This window comes from Taurulus bubalis (genome assembly GCF_910589615.1).
Source record: "Taurulus bubalis genome assembly, chromosome: 18".
Lineage (NCBI taxonomy): Eukaryota > Metazoa > Chordata > Actinopteri > Perciformes > Cottidae > Taurulus > Taurulus bubalis.
Window position 1 is genome coordinate 9,867,825 of NC_136606.1, and position 18,752 is coordinate 9,886,576.

General features: G+C 42.8%; 1 protein-coding gene and 1 long non-coding RNA gene across 2 annotated transcripts in view; both read right to left on the reverse strand.

The window, feature by feature from the left end:
- Positions 1-7,717: 7,717 nt before the first annotated feature.
- Positions 7,718-11,204, reverse strand: LOC306750851. The gene is made up of 3 exons (XR_013771206.1): positions 11,184-11,204; positions 9,617-9,724; positions 7,718-7,806 (listed from the first exon to the last, which is right to left on the reverse strand). It is a non-coding gene; the product is annotated as an uncharacterized lncRNA (long non-coding RNA).
- A 113-nt stretch (positions 11,205-11,317) lies between these two features.
- Positions 11,318-18,752, reverse strand: part of atp8a2 (ATPase phospholipid transporting 8A2) — a gene marked incomplete at both ends in the record, with an annotated part of 28,851 nt that continues 21,416 nt past the window's right edge. The window contains 5 exons of the mRNA XM_079234257.1: positions 11,318-11,332; positions 12,453-12,575; positions 12,953-13,027; positions 14,275-14,385; positions 15,743-15,926. Of these exons, the coding sequence (XP_079090383.1) occupies positions 11,318-11,332; positions 12,453-12,575; positions 12,953-13,027; positions 14,275-14,385; positions 15,743-15,926 (508 nt within the window). The remainder of the gene's footprint in view (positions 11,333-12,452; positions 12,576-12,952; positions 13,028-14,274; positions 14,386-15,742; positions 15,927-18,752) is intronic.

Genomic DNA, 18,752 nt, shown 5'->3' on the forward strand with positions numbered 1-18,752 from the left:
TGAGGAGCCAACCTGCAGACCACTCTGCTACTTTTGTGAAGTTTAACCCGTGAGGGCTGTGCCAGAGACCTTTAGGGGACGCTGCCAGAGTGGAAAAAGAAAGGCAGGGAGTCAGACTCACATGAAGGACTTATAAACCTGTTGCTGGCTGCAGGCCCTGCCTTGCTCTTGTGTGTGCTGTGTGTCTGTTTAATGTGTCATTTGATCTCTTGGCAAGTTGGAATGAGCTAAGCTCAACCTCTGATGGATGCATAAACAATTTTCTGACTTGATGCAGAGACAAAACTGCATATAGGAGTGTTATACAGCCCGAGATGGCTGATCCTGCACAGCTCCCTGCAGCTCAAATAAAGACTGTGCAGGTGTTTGTGTTTGCATGCAAGTGTATGTGAGAGTGAGAAAACGACTTGTTGGCATATTTGTGCTGGAGTGAGTGATGACTGGATGATTTATAGCAGTGAACTGTATGAAAAGTAGACATTCAAGCAAAAAAAAAGACCACATGCTGTTTATGCCATGTGCACATCTGCACTTGTGAATGGTTGTGAGTGGTTTATACAGTACAGTATGTGTTTGTTTGTGTTAAAAGTGTGAGGAAAGAAAGCATGTGAAAAGATGTTTGTACTGTATGTGTGTGAGGGATGTGGTTGTATGAGTAGCTGTGAGTGAACGGTGTGATGGGAAATGCAGGTGGTGTAATGTGAAAGGCAGTCGCAATCTCCCTGTAGACCATTTAAATTCTAATGAAGTGAACACAGGACATGGACTGTGACTTTCCACTCTACCATATACAACCCCCTCCTGCCACACACAAAAAAAAAGAAAAATCCCCAAACGCCCCGAGCGAAAACACACAGACCCCCAAAAATGTTAAATATTCACGTAAGGCTGGCAGTTAATGTACCTGAGAAGTGAGTGTGTGAGACACAGTTCTCTGAAGATTACAGAGTTAGTTATACAGTGAAAATTGCCCCCTTCACTTCTCCCCTGTGAGAGGTGCGTGTGCGTGTGCATTTAACACGACCACAGTTCAGTGCTCCAGGGCAGCTTTCACTCATTATTTCCCACTTAACAGAAATCGTGGTTGCTTGTTCATTGGGAAAAAAATTAACAATGCTTTTTTTCCTCCAGTGTACTGTTGTGCAGCTGAGTCACTGGTATCTCTGTAACATGCGACTTGAGGAATGTGCTGCTCCACTGAGCGTGCAGCCCGAGACGTCCCAAAATACTGAAACTGACATGTTTGTGTACCTCGCCTGCACGCCGAGCCCCGATGTCTGGAAGATACAATAGGCAGCTTGCGTGTGACAAAATAATCTGTAAAATGATGTATGAAATTGGTCCAATTTGCTGCAGGAGTGACATTTTTCACATGAATTCTAAAAAATAAACAACTTTTACACAGAAATGATTGCGTAGTATTATGTGTTTTGGTGTTTTATCGCCTACTCTCATACACAAGCAATGCTTTGTTGCTATTGACCCTCTGGATGAGTGAGATTTACATACACACACTTGGAAACAAATCGGTTAGGTGAATGGGTTCGCCTCCCATTGTTAATTCGATTGAAACACAAACACACTGATAGTTAAGCTATTAGAAATACTAATTACACACATTCACAGAGAGCTTTACCACCCACCGTGGACAGACTAAATAACTGTCACATCACCCGACTCACAGGGAGGAGGAACAATAAACCGCAACAATGGTCCGTTTAAAACTATGACGGTGTCGTTTTGGCAGACTCCTCCAGAAACTACAGTAATGTGGAAAGCGGAGCGAGCTGTTGGGGGAGTTGAAAAGTATAAATGGGTCTCTGGCTCCAGCTCCACTTGATGGATTCGCCATACTGGAGCAGCTGTAGTCGGTTTGGGTTGGGCCACATCCAGGAAGGTGGGCGGGAGAGGGACCTCCAGTTGGGCCTCCAGTGTCCAGAGACTGGGGGGGGGGGGGGGAGTAATCCTCTAATGGTCCGTCTACACCGACTCTCCTGAGCTTTAAGAGGGAGCGTGGGACAGGTTTGATTCTGGTAATGTATGAAATCATATGTACAAATCATGCCCTTTGATCCATTTTAAGAATATGCCTGGAGCCAAAGTTTGACGACAAAAAAAAAGAAGCACTTACAGTTTACAGTCAAGAGACGGAGACATTTAGTCAGGCCATGGATTGATTAGATTTAATGATTAGGACTCGGATGGACAACCCCCCTCCCACTCTTTCAGTCTTGCATTCCTGACCCTGTGCACACACAATGGACTCTACATTCAGACAAACCCCAGAGCCAGAAAACCACATGAACCAGGCGAGTGTCTCAATCAGATCCCTTCTGTTTGCCTATTAGCACTAGTTCAAGTAAAATATTCCCACTAAGACATGTCTTTACATATAAGTACAAAAACAGGCATTAATGAATAGAGAAGAAAAAAAACAATATATAAACACATACACGTTAACTTTAATAATAAAAAAAAGAAAGGAACAGTCCAGTAAGGAATGGAAATCCAATAAACCGACGGAGAAAGCTTTAATGCCAGGCTCGCTGCTTCTGCGTCAGCTGACGACGCTCGACAGGCAGCATCAGGAATCACAGGAGCGGTCGGAAAACAACAGGAAACAAAGTGGACTTTTAAAAACTGGCCAAGACAAGGAGATGTGCTAGAGGAGAGACGTGGAGGCCGCAGAGCGGCTAGGAGATGGAGCGATCGGAAGAGATGAAGGTACAAGGAGAGATAAGCAAGAGGACGTCCCTGTGGGGGAGGAGGGGATGCAGCAGGGAGGAGGTCCAGTTTGGCATAAGCGTTCTGCCTCAGTGGCATCTCTATGGTGTTTGGCAGTGAGGCTTGGTGTTGCGATGGGACAGAGGGGGTCTGTAGCTGGGGTTCAGGGCTCCGGCGGTCCTCGGTCTTTGCTTCCCTCTCTCCTTCCCTTTTTACATTTTTTTTAAAAAGGAATTCATCAGTGCGTGTACATGTGTGTGTTTATTTTGACGTCTGCTTCCCGTCCCGCGTCGGCATGTGATGACAGACAAGCTAAACCCCCTCACGAGAGAGATGAGAGAGAACCGTGGAAGCAAACACACGCAGGCCGACACACATGCACACAAATACAGGAGCACCAATGCGTGCAGACGTACATGCACGGGCAGATACAGACGCACGGGAATGCACAAACACACACACACACACAGATAAACACACAGCGGCATGAAGCCAACCCAGTCTGTCGGGTATACAGATATGAGCAGCAGTCTCTGAGTTTGACTTGTCATGTCTGTGCGTGGATATGATTGCTCATGCCTGTGCAGCTTATGTGAGTTTGAAGAATGTTTTCCCCCCATCAAGTCGGCCTCGTCCCTTCTCTCAAGTGAATCCTCTTTGCGCCAGCGACGGCCTCCACGCCCGACCGTGACACCCTCCTCCGGCGAGGGGTCAGGTCATAGTTCCATTAAGGCCACAGCGGGGGGGAGGGGTGATCACCCGGTGTGAGGGTGTCACATAAGTCAGTCTCCGCTGTCACCTTGATAACCGTTGCTACGGTGAGCTAAAGCCTTGGTCAGGGGTGGCGCTAGAGGCTGGGGCGGAGGCGGGTGGTGTCGTAAGAGCGCACTACCTGGGATTGAGACACGACACCGTGCTCCTCTTGAGAGAAGGCATAGCCATCTGCAGAGAGACAAGAGGAGGGGGGCATTTATAAATGAAGTGAGTGTGGCTGTAGAAACGGAAACAGCTGAATGCAGTGCAGTACAACAGCACTTTCCTTCAGTTTTTGATGTGTTTTTGTGTGCAGACAAACTACTGGCTTTAAAAATTATTGTAAAGATTTCACAAATGTGGTATTCATTACAGGACTGTTATATTGGGTTGCTTAACTCAGTTTATGTGTTAAATGGCCAAATATTGTTCGACTTGGAATAATTTTTGTTGTTTCTGGAATAAAAAAGATAGAAATATGGAATAGCGTTGCTTTCTCTCTGCATGGTTTGTCCAATTTTCAAATGACACCCTTAATAAATACATAAGCAAACAAGTTAATTAAACTAATTAGTTTATGCAAATATAAAGTAAAGAGAGCTCAACACACAGTTGTCTCCTCTTCGTCTAAATCCTTAGTTTAGAATATGCATTGAGCAATAAACACAATGCAATATGCATTGTGAAGCTACATATGTGTTGTTAAGACTACTCCATGTAATGAGAGGGACAGGAGGAGGACTGAATCACAATTCTCTTGTAAGCCCTGCATTAAAGCAGGACTTTGATAACGTTACAGTACATTTAGAGTTGAGAAATGGTGGAAAGGACTCACGTGACACAGTCTGCTGCACCGAGTTGGAGCGTCCGGCGCTTGAAGGCGTTTTCTTAAAGACTCTTGTCAGCAGATGGGCCCGTTCGTTTAGACTGCAGAGAAAAAAAATAACGATTAGTTACTCCCCAGCGACGGCACATACCCACTTGATTATACATATATACTACTCTCCACTACTGCACAAACTAATTACTAGCTACTGGGAATGTTTTTTTTATTAATGTACATATTTCACCACTTTCATTTCAGTTATGAGCAGTGGCAGGTTTAGCTGCTTTTTTTAGTCAGATTTACAGCAGCAGGATGATTAAAGTATTTTTTAACCTTCAACTGTCCTTGATTAAAACACTGAAGGATAAAAGACGAAAGTACATTTCTCCTTTATAGATGGAAATAGAAACACACAGATGAATAAACAAACTAAGTGGAATTAAAACCAGAAAGTTGGTCTGAAGTGGATTGGATACTGACTGTTGCTGACATGCAATTTTAACCGACAGAAAGTCATATACTGGCTGCAAGGTAACAGGACATCCACAGTAAACTATTCCTCAGCCCCCTCTCTCCTCTCTCCTCTCCCCCTTTCCAAGAAGAAGACTGGCTCCTCTGTTCGGAGACCACACGCCGTCACGGCTCCTCTCCTCCTGTGACCAAAAATAACTAAGCCCTTTCCAGATATTGCACACAAATGCAGGCATGCATACAACTGCATGTGCAAACACTTATTTAGTCGATACCTCTCTCCACTCTTATCAACATCATTACAGCCCTTCAAGTCATTAGTCAGAGGTGTTGGATGTAAAAGCAAGAACACCGGGATCACTGATTGCCACGTCAATAAGTCACTTTTGTCAATTTGATTTGAAAGAATACATTTTCTACTTGTATCTGCCAACCATTAATTCACACAAGCAGGGTTTCCCTGGCACTTGTGATCAACGGAGTAGTTATGGAAAAGAGCCAGTCTTTTCAAGGTTAAGATTTGGATCAGGCGGTTAGGAAACTCTTAACACTATGTGACTGTTGGGAACCTTCAGGAGTATTTGGCAAAAAGAAGAAGAAAAAAATTGAGGGGCTCTGAAGTTTGCGCAATATGTTTTTGGCCAAAGGAATGATCTGTTAGATAGATGACAGTGCTGAGTGAATGATAAAAGACAATGGTGGCTGGACAAATAAATGAAAGGCTCATGCATCAAGTTGTCTTTCTGTAATGTTTCTTTCTGGTTCACCTCTAATTCAAAAAGGCCCAAGGACGTGCTTCGTTGAAACTCTTCTCTCCAGACGCTCCTGGACTACCTTTCCCATGCCGACCCCGGGACCTCCCCGGGAACTACAAACACAGATGTGCTCTTTTCCACTTTGCTCCATTGCCTCTCTGTGCACCACTACTTTGACTTTACTTTTCTTATTCTTAAATGGAGAGGGCCCAAGGACCCAGTCCTGCTTTCCTGGGTTTAACGGAGGGTCAGTCCAGGACGGGGTTTTGTTTGTGGGTAAGAAGGAGCAGTTGAAAAACACAGTAGACGGGAACAAACCGCTCCGAGAAAGCAGCTTGTCTTGGTGACTCACTCACACCTGACTCTTTATTACAGTTAGTTATATTGGCAAAATATCAAAAAACTCTTGGTAGAAAAAGTACTTTGAGCTTTTATTAAAATAAAAAGTATTAATATAACAATGCTAAAATAATCTGTTACAAGTTAGTTTTGCGTTCAAAAAAGTATTTTTAGCAAAATAGACTTACTGAGTGGCTAATTTGAACTACTTTATATACGCTGTTGGGTAGATTAGTAGTTGAAATAAAGCAGCATAACATTTGAATATTTAAGGAAAGTACAAATACCTCAAGATTGTACTTTAGTAAATGTAGTTTCTTACATTCTACCACTGCTCGAAAACAGTCAAACCTCTGAAATCCTAAGTTCATAATGTTACTATAACTTAGACAAATGTCCCCAAAAACAAAAAAATGCAATCACTTCTAACACAACTCTAGTGACACCACACAACTAAATCACAGAGAGAACTACAGATAAATATAGAAAACACACCAGGTCAGTACAGCAATTCATATTGATCCATCTATGAAGCAATCCACAGATGGAGGAATGGAAAAAATGGACATAGGGAGAGAAATTAAATTGTAAAATGATTCAGAGGACAAAAGGGGAACGAGTGATTTAAAGATAAAACAGAGAGAGGTGTGAACTCAGTTCATGGAAAACAAGGCAAGGTCACTCCAAAGCAGCCTGCAGTGGGGCACAAAGGTCACTGAGGTCACAGTCCACACAGTTTGACAGAGCAAACCAAGAAACTACCTCTGTGAGCTTGTGACAGCTCTGGCTCTACGGGACCTCAGCCTGGGCTTCGGCCCTGTGGGCGGTGCCACCGGGGAGTAAGAAATGCCATTGGTATTTACACAAACAGAGACCTACACGTAGCCACTTTATTATGTACACCTATATACTATCTAATGCAACCCAGTATAACAGCTCCGCCACATACCCTTCCTTTATAAAGTTTAGAATGACCAGTTTTTGTAGGACTTTCAAAGATTTAATTTAACTATGTTTATTATTGAGGTCGTAGTTAGTAGTGATGTTGTACTGGATTATGTAATTTGTAAATGGTTTAGGCAAAACATTAAAAAACACCTACAAATAAAAAGCAGTCCAGTTCAACGCCGCTGCAAGTATGAACCTAAATAACAAATATAGTTAAATGAATACCTCTCTGACCGTGCCAATCAAAACGGAACTTTTTATTATCTTTGTAAAGGTTGTTTTGGATTGCATTTTACAGGTGTACCCAATAAGGTGGCCTCTGAGTATACTACAGTTATATACTGAATCTGCACATGTACATAGAGTGCTAATGTATAAGAATAATAATAATAATAATAATAATAATAATAATAATAATAATAATAATAATGGATTATTCTTGGGTAAAATAATAAAAAATAAAAATCATAAAATAAATGAAAGAAAAGTAAAAAAAAAAAAACGACAAAAATCAATAGAATGAACTGATTGATGACAAATAAAACTGGATATAAATGTGGGTGAGAACCCATGATGCTTTTCTGCATACTGTATATACCTGCGGCCGCTGGCATCCCTAAGAACAGCTGCCCCTGGGTCGACCGCCCGAGCCTCCAACTCCTGCACCTCCTCGAGAAGAGACTTCCTCACAGTGCGACGTGTGCTGCAGGGCAGAAATAAGCTCATCAGACCGATGAAGGAAAGTTTGAGTGTTTTACTTTGCAGACACATGTGATTCATAATATTTAAGTGTGCGTAAGTGTTGACATTGACTCAATATGGGTTATGTAAACGCCTCGGTTAAGTTAAATAGCCTCTGTATGGATTTCCCATGTATTTATATGCAATGTGTTCTACTTACGTGGTCCAAGCGAAGTCTTTGACTAAACATGCAGTAGGCACCAGGACCAGGCCCAGCCAGAAGTACCAGCACTGCATCACCTTGCCAGCCTGCAATGTCAACACACAGGCTCCATTTATTTTTGCTCGTATATTAACTCAAATTGAATATTAAGTCATTTTTCTCTGCAACGAGCACCGAGAAACACATGTGGAAAAGGCAAAGAGAAATGTGAGACAAAGCACATTGAAAGCCGTTCAAAGCAAAGTGAGAGTTGAATATCTCCAATGTTAGCCAAACAGTATCTACACCACAAACTGGATTGAACAAAAGATTTCCACAGCCGAAATACAATGCTTCGATGCTAAAAGGTTAAAAATTATAGTGAGTAACCACAGATTTCCTGTACTTGTTTCTGTCCAGCTGCAAACAGCCGTATAGACCTTTGACCCTCATCTTGAGCCTGTCTCCAGGGATCAATCACGCATCTAACCACTGTCTCAATCTGTCTGTCTGTATGTCTGTCTGTCTGTCTCGAAGCCTCACTCCTACACATCTCTTTCTCATGTGGCTCCCTTCAATCTTACTCTTTCACAACTTCGTTCATTATTAGTGACTGTATCTTCTTTTGCTTGTCCTCGCCTGTTACTGCAAATCCCTCAACTTTTCCTTTATTTCCCAATATCTCCCCCTTTAGTTATCTGTGTGAGCTCTGTGCAGCAGTTTCACAAGCCCAAATCTTTGTCTCTAGGCGTTAACGTTTAAGTCAACAGACACAAACATTTAATGCGCCATAACGTACTTAACTTCTACTACTTTATTGCCCATACTGTGCGTTTCCTGTGGTCTGTGTTTTGATCCAGAAATATAGAGACAATTTGGTTCCCAGAGGAAAAAGAAACCGGGAAAATTAATCGGACAACCATGAAGAAATATCTTCTGCAGCAGCTGGAATCACATCCAAGTCACAGAGTCACATAGTCTATGTCTTTCTGTGCGTGACAAACACCTACAAACAATTAATTTAAACAGCACTGGACACACATTATATCACATGGTGTGTATACACTCTGAGGGTGGAGGAATGCTGAATGATTTTCTCTGCTTTTTGATATCCATAGAAACAGACTGCTGGTCTCAACCACCACTTTACAGTCAACACAAATCACACATAGCTGGACACACATAGGGCATTAGTTCTCACATGAGAAAGCGTACACACACACAGTTACTCTGAGCAGAAATATACAGCTCTTTTCCATCCCCTGTCCCCCATGGACAGATGGAAATATAGATAGCAGGAGCAGGGGAAATAAGAGAGGTAATGGGGTAGTTAGGGGGACGTTGGGGGTGGTGGCTGAGTGTCTCCGACCATTCCCCAGTTAGACTGAGCAGCTGCAGAGATATTTGACCGCATTCCTGATTTCTGACACAAATTGAATTAATGAGCTGCGGGGAGTTTAGACGGCCCTATTCCCTTCCCCTCTCAAGACGCTCTACCCACTCAGTGGGGCACCTCACCTCAACCCCGCCTGATCCCCAAACTCTAAAATGACTCTCTCAATCAAGGGGTCCCCATGTACACTCTCCTTGCCCCCCTGGATCCTCATCACCAGCAGCAGCAGCCCACCCTCTTGAGTCAACACCTCCACAGAGGGTAGTAAAAAACGGGGGCTCGGGTGACACGCAGCAGGTGCAGGAAGCCTGGTGAGTGGGGCTGGCGAGGCATAAATCTCCCCTTGGGCTCCAGTCGTGCCGATCTGGAACACCCAAGAGGTGAGTCTCATAGGCGCCATGTATCGGCAACCAAGAACAAGGGAGGGGCAGGTGATGGAGGTTGCAGAAAAGAGTTGTAGAAGGAAGGGCTATTTTAACCCCGTTACTGAAATGAGTGACACGTGTTTATGGAGAGAGACTTGCCTGGCCCAGCATGTCGGGGGCGATGGGGATGGAGGGCCAGATTGCAGAGTAGACAGCGAAGAACACCATCCAGAGCGCCATGCTTCCCCATACCGCCAGGTGGGAAAACTACAAGCGAGAGAGAGAGAGAGAGAGAGAAAGAAGGGGGGGAGCCGATGGGATGGAGTGCAGGAGAGGATGGAGATTAGGAGATGGAGAAGAAAGACAGCGTAAGGTCAAATAGTTTACATACAGCTCTTCCGAATATACACAACCTTTCCCTCACTCCTTCCCATATCTTCGTCCTGCACTCTGTGATCCGCTGAAAGAGGACACTGTGTGAATTCCAGTGGGACCCTGCTTCATTACTGCCAGGCTGCTGTGTGGACAGCTGAACGGACAAAAGTGTCAGCGCCCTCCTGTTCATCCTGCCAATATCTCTCTCTATCCAACAGCGGAGAGGAGACAAATCTCGTTGCCATCATGGTGAAGCTGTTGTTCTCCTCGTCCACCTCTGCTAACTTTGTTCCAGAATTAGCGAATACTCAGATTCTTAAAAAAAAAAGTTGTGTTCATTGTTTTACTGTATTGTATTAAGCCAAAGTTCACGTACAGCCGTTGAAGTTTTGCCTGTATACACTGCAATCATCGTATATTATTTTAAGACATCTCGCATATATCTAGTACCTGGTATTTTTTCTTTGGGATTCCATGCTCGAAGTTAGCTGGCTACTCACTCACTGTTAGTGTGTGAGTAACTACGTTTTGGAAATATGAGGACTAATGCCACATACTGTAGCTATTTACCTTTAAAAATATATTTTACTGGTTTCCAGCAAGTTAGTTTCTTTTGAATTAATAGTGGCTATGTCAATACACATGCTCCCACGACATTGTGGTTCCTGCATCCTTGATGTTTATAAGCGAGAAAACTGTCCACAGAAAGTAGGGCTGGCAGTATGCCTTGAAATTCACTTCAAAAGTCTATACAGCTCAACATTTGACAGTAACCATATAGATGAGTGTAAAAATATACGAATAGAAAATTATTTGGAAGGAATGGGGACATCTGGGCTCTGCGTTAACTATGTTAAATTAAATCTGTTTCTGTATTTACTCTTATAACAGATGGTAATCTCACTGTTTTCTGGTCTGTTTTTCTCCTTTGCTGTGCAGTAACGCCGTCCATTCGATCCTTAAATATCTGTTAAAGCATATTTAACAGCTCTTGCAGCTGCTTCCCAGTAAATGCCTTTGATTGACTTGAACGGTTCTTAAGTCTTACGGTATTAACATTTGGACATGTTTTTTGGACATTGAGTTTATTGTAAGTGGATAAGTTTGAATTGCAGCCACGAGAGAGAGGGTTGGGTGGTGTAAGCAACTGGTGTTTAAGAAACCTCAAACCTCCACCACGAGATCAAGGTACACCACATCTTTTCTCATGTCCTGGCGGAATAGGAAGCATTCAGACCAAGATTTATGAAAATCTCACACTGAAATCCTCAGAGTGGGCCCTCCCTCCTCTTTATTTATCAACAGTTGAGTAAAATATAGCACATCTGGTGTCCAGTGTTAATTTTCTTACCTTGGTCCAAGCGGTGGTCTCCATTCCAGCTTTCAGACATACTGTAACTACCACATACTACACACAGACACACACAAACACACGCACACACAGGGCAGAGGGAGAGCAAATTAAGAAAAAACTGAGAAACAGGATTAATCCGCTGGCAACTGTGGAGATAATAAACATTAATGTTATACAGTAAACTAAGAAATGTCTGTAATAATACTCTGGACCCCCACAGTCCTGTGTAGTCTACACACACATAACACAACAAATAAAAACCTAAATAAAAAACATTGTGACTGTAGGGAATAAAATGATATCAAGAGTGTGAGATGAAGAAGTGAATAGGGAGAAGAGATGGATGACTTTGGAGAGGAGACAGACCGGCTAGACGACACTAGATTGAGTGGAGACTCATAGCGGCTCTGAGGAAGCAGCACAGTGCTGGTGTGTACACAAATACTGTGCATGTGTACCACATGTGCATGCCAAAAGACACAGATTAAAAAAAACTAAATACAAACAAACAATAACATATACAAAGAAAATACATGTAAGCTGCTTACTGTGTAGACCATATTCCCAACAAACAAGTAGTCATTTCCCTGACCATCACTGAACGGAGAGTCTGTGGGGAACACACACACACACACACACACACACACACGCACACGCACACGCACGCACACACACACACACACGTCTCATGACAAAGTCTGACCAGCCAGAATTATGAATGTAAAGTTACTCGGGCATTTCACTTACCATGCTCTAACATTTTGAGTGGAAACCAAAAGAGAATAATAGAATGAATCAGTGCATTGATACAGGTACCCCAAAACACCTGAAAAACAGAGAGAGACACAGAGAGAGACACAGAGAGAGAGAGAGAAAAGAGTGTGAAACGAGTCAGTGAAGCCTAATACTGCTCCATACTGTATATGCCCCCACACACATAAAAACAGCAATTCCTCACAGTAACACACAACTTCCACTGTGTTCTTGCCATCAAAAGTGCCCTCCCAGTGTACCTTCTAAAATGAAAGACTTCCTTATTCTGGCCCTATGAATCTCATTAGAGGTTGCCATGGAAACATCCAGGTCTCCATGCCACTCTTATTTACTCGCCATTGCCCAAACAAACATTAGGCATCACTTGTCAATCCCACAGCGAGCCACAAGGCATGACAAGTCAGATGCAGAGCCGTTACCTTGGCAGCACATGGTGTGTGTGTGTGTGTGTGTGTGTGTGTGTGTGCAGACTATAAATGTTTGTGCATGTACCTTGGTGTTGAAGCCCTCGGCATTCTGGGTGATTCGGTAAAGCTGTGGGAAACGAAGCATGTTCTGCTGGCTGCACGGCCGGTCAAATATCCCCAAAGTGAACGGGGGCAGGGCAGTAAATATCTGCATCACACACACGATGCAGCCATTTAAACACATAATGACAGAGCAGCGTGTTTACATACAAACATACTTCGACTAGCTGGGCAATCAGTGTTCATATCAGCAGCGGCATTAAAACAATTCTGTGGGAAGCCGCAAAGCATCTGCAGTCAGACGTAAGTACATACAGCAGTCACCAAAACACAGAAATTAAATTCACACGCACACACACACACGCACACGCACACGCACACACACACACACAGCAGAGATGACAAGACAAAGTAGATTGAGATTAATTGAGAGATAAGAAGAGAGCGAGAGACAGACGGGGTGAGACAGAGAGAGGAGAGAAAAAGGACAATCGTGAGACAGTTTGAGAGGCAGTGAGGACTCACCACGTTGTAGAGGCCGATACACCAGCGCTCAAAAAGGATCTGGCCGGAGAACCCGTTCACAAAGGCGAACCAGAGCTGGAACACAAAGAGAGGGATGAGAGGAACAATAGCAGAACGTAACTCTGCCATAGGGAGGTACTGATGGTAAAATGACTTCAGAAGAACGTTTTGTACTCTACACTGTCGCTCCCTTTTGTTTTAGTTATGCCGTTTCAGCTGAAAGACCGCCATCGGGTAAGACTCAGGTTTGTGAACGAAGGTCCATCATAGTTTACAAGACGTATAACTTTATGATGGGCCAGAACTTTAAAAAAAACACTTTGTAGGGTCTTCTTTCCCTTTTTAGACTTCCTTATAATGTGTGTTTGCCAGTGCTGAATTCAAGTCAAAAATCTGGAAAATAGTAATCTTTGTAGAAGTTTGTTTATAAATACTATTAATATTATTTTAGAAAGTTGTGGAAACTCTCAATTAGATTGTGTGTCAAAATGTCTAAATTAGTTAATGCTGTTTGAACAATGTTTTAGTGATTGTACCTGGAACACATAATAATAATGACAGAAAGCAGTGGGATTGATGGGAATTGTGGTCATAATTGTTCGAAACACAAGAGCTAACAACAATGCTAGCCCAGAGGAAACCTTAATTAACACACACACAGACAGACAGATCTGAGGGCAGATAAAGAAAATGTTTGGCAACAGTGGTGGGAGTTGTGGCATTCCTTGGGCATACAGTGAGCATACAGCCTAGGGGTGAGGTCAGATGTGTAAAAACACACACATCCATCCCCCTTATTCTGTTTCCACTAAGTGGACAGAGACAGTCTCTGACCTTTGGCCTAGAGCACCCTGCAGGGGAGCTAATCACGTGAGATAATTATGGAAACCCACACATTCAGGCACAGAGTGGTGGTATGAGTGGGACAGTAGGCTCCCATGAGGACTTGCACCTGCTGGCATCCTTAATGTGAGACAGAGGGGTGGAGCACAGCTGACAAATACCCCCCATAAGAGGCAGGCCAGGGCTGCGATGTGCCCCTTCCTCTCATACACACACACACACACACACACACACACACACACACACACAAAGCTGTCGACCCTTGGTGCCAAGGTCTCGTCACTGCTGATCTAAACACACGTTTTTTTCTTAGCATGTGTGCATGTGTGTGTGCCTGCAAAAGAGACAGAAAGCAGACACCAGAAGGGCACCTCGTCCATCACTGTCAGCCATGTCGACAAACAGCTGCAGAACGTCTCTGTTAATGTTACTGTGTGTGTGTGTGAGTGTGAGTGTGAGTGAGGTAGTGAAGCTCTTACCTCTATAATGTAGAGGACCACGTTCTTATAGAAACAGTAGAGGATGCACTTGGTGACACGGTTGTAGCTCCACGCCCCGTGGACCAATAGCAGCTTCTCTAGGTAGCAGAACTACCAATCATGGAAAACAAAAAGGACATAGACTCATTATTATAATTAGAAGTAGGAAGAAAGAGTTGAAAAGAACATTTGAGATGGAAAGGGAACATGGAGAATACTAAGAATGTGGCTGGGGGACAAGAAAGTTGCAGCAAGAGGAGGAGGTCCACTAATACAGATACATTGTGAAGATGAGAAGCTAAAAGAGAAACAACCCAAACAGGAAGGATGACAGAATGTGTTTGTGCAAAACATAAACAGAAAAGACAGGGCTCCTCAGTAATAAGGAGAACCCTCTGGTTCATTTCATCTTGTTCACATTTTCATTGAGTTATCATTATGGGTCAGACGGATAATGGCAACAAGGTGTGCAAATAATATTTTTTCTATGTATCCATTATTTGTTTAGTCTCTAAAATGTTCCTTCAACCCAGAGGGACAACTTCAAGCTGCATTTTTTTCAGTGCAACATTCTAAGATATTTAATTCACAAGAGAAGGTTTGACATTCTTCTAAAATGATAAAAACAACAATAAAAATTGTCAATTCAGTTCTTGTCAATCAACCAATCGTAGCTGCAGTAAATTACGTGACAGAGAAAAATACAACGTGGCACTATTTGCACAAACATACAGTATTTCCTATATATCACCAGCAGAGTTCATTGGTGCTGTAAATATCTAGCCTGAATTATTTCTAACAACACGGCAAGGCTGACAGCAAATTATAGATGTGGAGAAAGAACAACTTCATTTACAGTCTAGAGTCTAGACACTCTGGTTTTGTTTCCATTGCTCACTGAGCCATATCATAAAATATGATTCTTTCAAAATCGAATAATCGACCAATCTTCTCAGCACTAATGGGAGCTTGATTGAGAAATTATAGGAAAAATAATGCCTCCAACTGAATAAATTCAAGTATTACGGTACTCTTTAAGTGATTAATGTTTACATTTTAATCATACTTATGCATACTTTTTTTAAAATATAGTTTGTAAAAATATAATAAAAAATGAGGCTACTAAAAAGGATACACATGTTTTGATTTTCTTGTGGACTTTCTGGACTTTTGTCCTTTATTGTAAGAAAATAAGAGCATGAACGCCATTTGTTTGTATTGACAACATGATACTCGAGTGACCCCTGTAAGTAAATTCCTTTTTCAGTTGTCCCCCTCCAGGGAGGTCAAAGATCAGGATTAGCAGGTAAGGATTCAGTGTCCTGCCTTAAGACACTTGAGCAGGGTGGACAACCAGGCATGAATCCATTATCTACGTTCATATAAAAGGTTGTAACATATCTGCATGACCCTGACCAAGCATGAACGACTGTCTTCTGCATGTCTCCGTGCTACGTCTGCATCCCACCTGTGCTATGGAGTAGTCCGAAGAGTTGGTGGCCTGCATGCCCTCGTTGCCGCTGATCCCCACTCCAACGTGGGCCGTCTGAATCATGCCCACATCGTTTGCACCGTCGCCGATTGCCAGCGTGATGGCCTTCACATGTTTCTTCACCATATCCACAATCTCAGACTTCTGCAGCGGAGAAACTCTACAGAAACAATAAGAGGAGAAACAAATGGACATGGTTGGTTGATATAAGTGTATTTACTAGAGATGGGAAGATGTTGTCTTTCTTTCTGTGAGAAAGAAAGAAAACAAGAAATTGATTTTGAGATAGAATGCAAAACTACTAAGATGCTAGCATAGGAAAGAAGAATAAAGCCTGAAAAACACACACTGCAGGCTGGGGCTCTGTTAACTGCTCTTCACCAGGAATTAGGAAACAATGATTCACTGTTCCTCTAATAAGACTCTGGGTAGCTCAGGTTTGATGTGTTTATATACGTGTGTGTGTGTGTGTGTGTGTGCTTACAGCGGTGTGTGTTTATGCACGTCTGAATAGATCGGAGTGTGCCCCAAAGTGTGTGTGTGTGTGTGTGTGTGTGTGTGTGTGTGTGTGTGTGTGTGTGTATATTCAGGGAGCTTCCAGTGGTACTCCACCCTCTTGACCCGTGTCACTGATCCTCCTGTCCATAACCGGTTCCGTTTCTTCACTGACAATGAAGGACCGAGGGAGGCTTGATTACAGATGTTTCCCTCTGGGCCACTGAGAGACAATAGTGAGGTGTTATGGAGCATTTGCTGAACTATTGTGGGATTGTATTTCTCATTTTATGGGGCCATGTCTTACACACACCGACAAATGAGAAAACAGCTCCAACCGATTCCGGTTGTTTTGGTTTTCCGGTTGGCTTTACTAAAGAGACTTTACAATCCCTAATTTCTTCCACCGTCTGCCATGGAAATAATAGCTGGAAATGGAGCCACGTGGTCTTCCTCAGATGAGGGCGTTTTGCCCAAGAATTTCGTTTTAGAGGGATATATCAGGGAATTTGTCCTCCGCTTTGCTTTCAAAACATGCTTTGTATAAGGAGGCCTTCCTACTGCTCTTCATTCACATGAGCACAGCTATAACGAGTCTTGTTCCTACCATCTGCAACCTGTACTGTGAAAACAAATGCATCTATAAAAGGAGGAGATGTGGGAGAAAACTAATACTGGGACTGGGATTACATTTGTAGGACAAAGCAACTTCTATTTCCCACAGTACAGGGCTTACATGGAGCATGAAATAAAACATTTGACAGTACCTTAAGATATTTGTGTTTTGTATAGAATGTATCATTTATTTAGCATAAACTCATTTAGACATCATCATGGAGGTACAGTAGGCAATTTGCCTATTGGCTGCATCACTAGAGATTAACCCAAATCCAGATTTTAAATATTTACATTACATTTCCCTGATGATAGTAATTACCTGAGCCTCAGTGATGTATTAGGTGACGGTAATTTGAGTTTCAACACCAAGCTTGTGTGGACAATACTTCAAACTGTTACTAGAAAAAGGAGGAGTCATATATACATTGACTACAAATAATGTGTGTGTGTGTGTGTGTGTGTGTGTGTGTGTGTGTGTGTGTGTCTCTCTCTCTTTAGGTCTTCAAATCCCCACCATGTTCGTCAGTGTTCAGATAATGATATTACAAAATTAAATTATGTGCAGCTGCAGGAGCACATAATGAAGACAAAATGAAATTATGAGCAGATTTATGACTCTTCTCACACACACTCACACACACACACACACACACACACACACACACACACACACACACACACACACACACACACACCTTAAGGACAGTCCATCTTTTATGAATATGTAAGAAGGATCATGTCCCGGTCAAACTGAAATCTGGGTGGTCTGCTTAGAATTCATACACGGGCGTGTGCAAAAACACACAAATTTACACACATGCACAAACACACACGCGCGCGCAAACACACCCCCGGCCTCCGCCCCACACACCACAGGGGGAACCCTCAGAGTGTCTTGGCCTCTGTAGTCGATGCAGAAGGATGGGATCAACTTCTGCTCTTTGTGTGCGTCTCTTGGCCTCTAACCACAAATCTCTCTGTCTCCCTCTACCTTCCCTCTGTTCACTGCCAACAGTGTCTGGGATTGTATAAAGTGGCATTGGAGAGATGAAAGGCTCCCGGCGCTCTTCACGGTGGAGCTGAGCAGAAAATAAGCAGCCCCTAAGTCCTCCTATAAACAAACGCACAGTGAAGTCAGGAAGCCATGCGTACGAGTGCACCCAACACACGCACACATTCCCTCACTGTAACACATCACACACATACAGTTGGTGAGATACTTGGAAGTCTTAAAAGTCAAAAGCTACAGCTCATTATGTACAAGCACCTTATTAAAAAGTATTTTGCCACACTCACAACAGGAATCACCTACAGCAGTGGTTCCCAACATGCGGGTCGGGACCTCCCAAGGCATCGTCAGATGGAACTTTTCTGTTATCTTTGTTTTTATCTTATTGGACTTCTAATAATTATTCAATCAAAGAATCTGAGCAACAAAATGCTTGGGAAGCATTGACCTACAGTACAAAATACAAATATCTACTAGACTAGAGTCAATATTCTATGCTGATTTGTTTTACTTTTATGAATAGAAACACATTTATTTCTACAAGAAAAGCCATATTTCTCAAATGTTAAATATTGTGTCAACACAAGTACCTGTACTTAAGAATAAATCATCATCTAAAATTGGAAAATTCCTAAATGCAGTGTTTTGCTCAATGGGTAAACCTTGGAAAGCACTCAACAAAAGTAATGCCGGTGCTCCTGAAGGAAAAGTGTTGAAACCTTGACAACATATTGAAAAGAGCAAATCTCAGGTACTCCTGGATAGAGGAGCAGAAGTATCCTGATGACGACCTGTCATAAACAAGCCTTGGAACTAATAAAGGCTTTTTATCAAAACGCCACTACACTTCAAAATACCTGACTT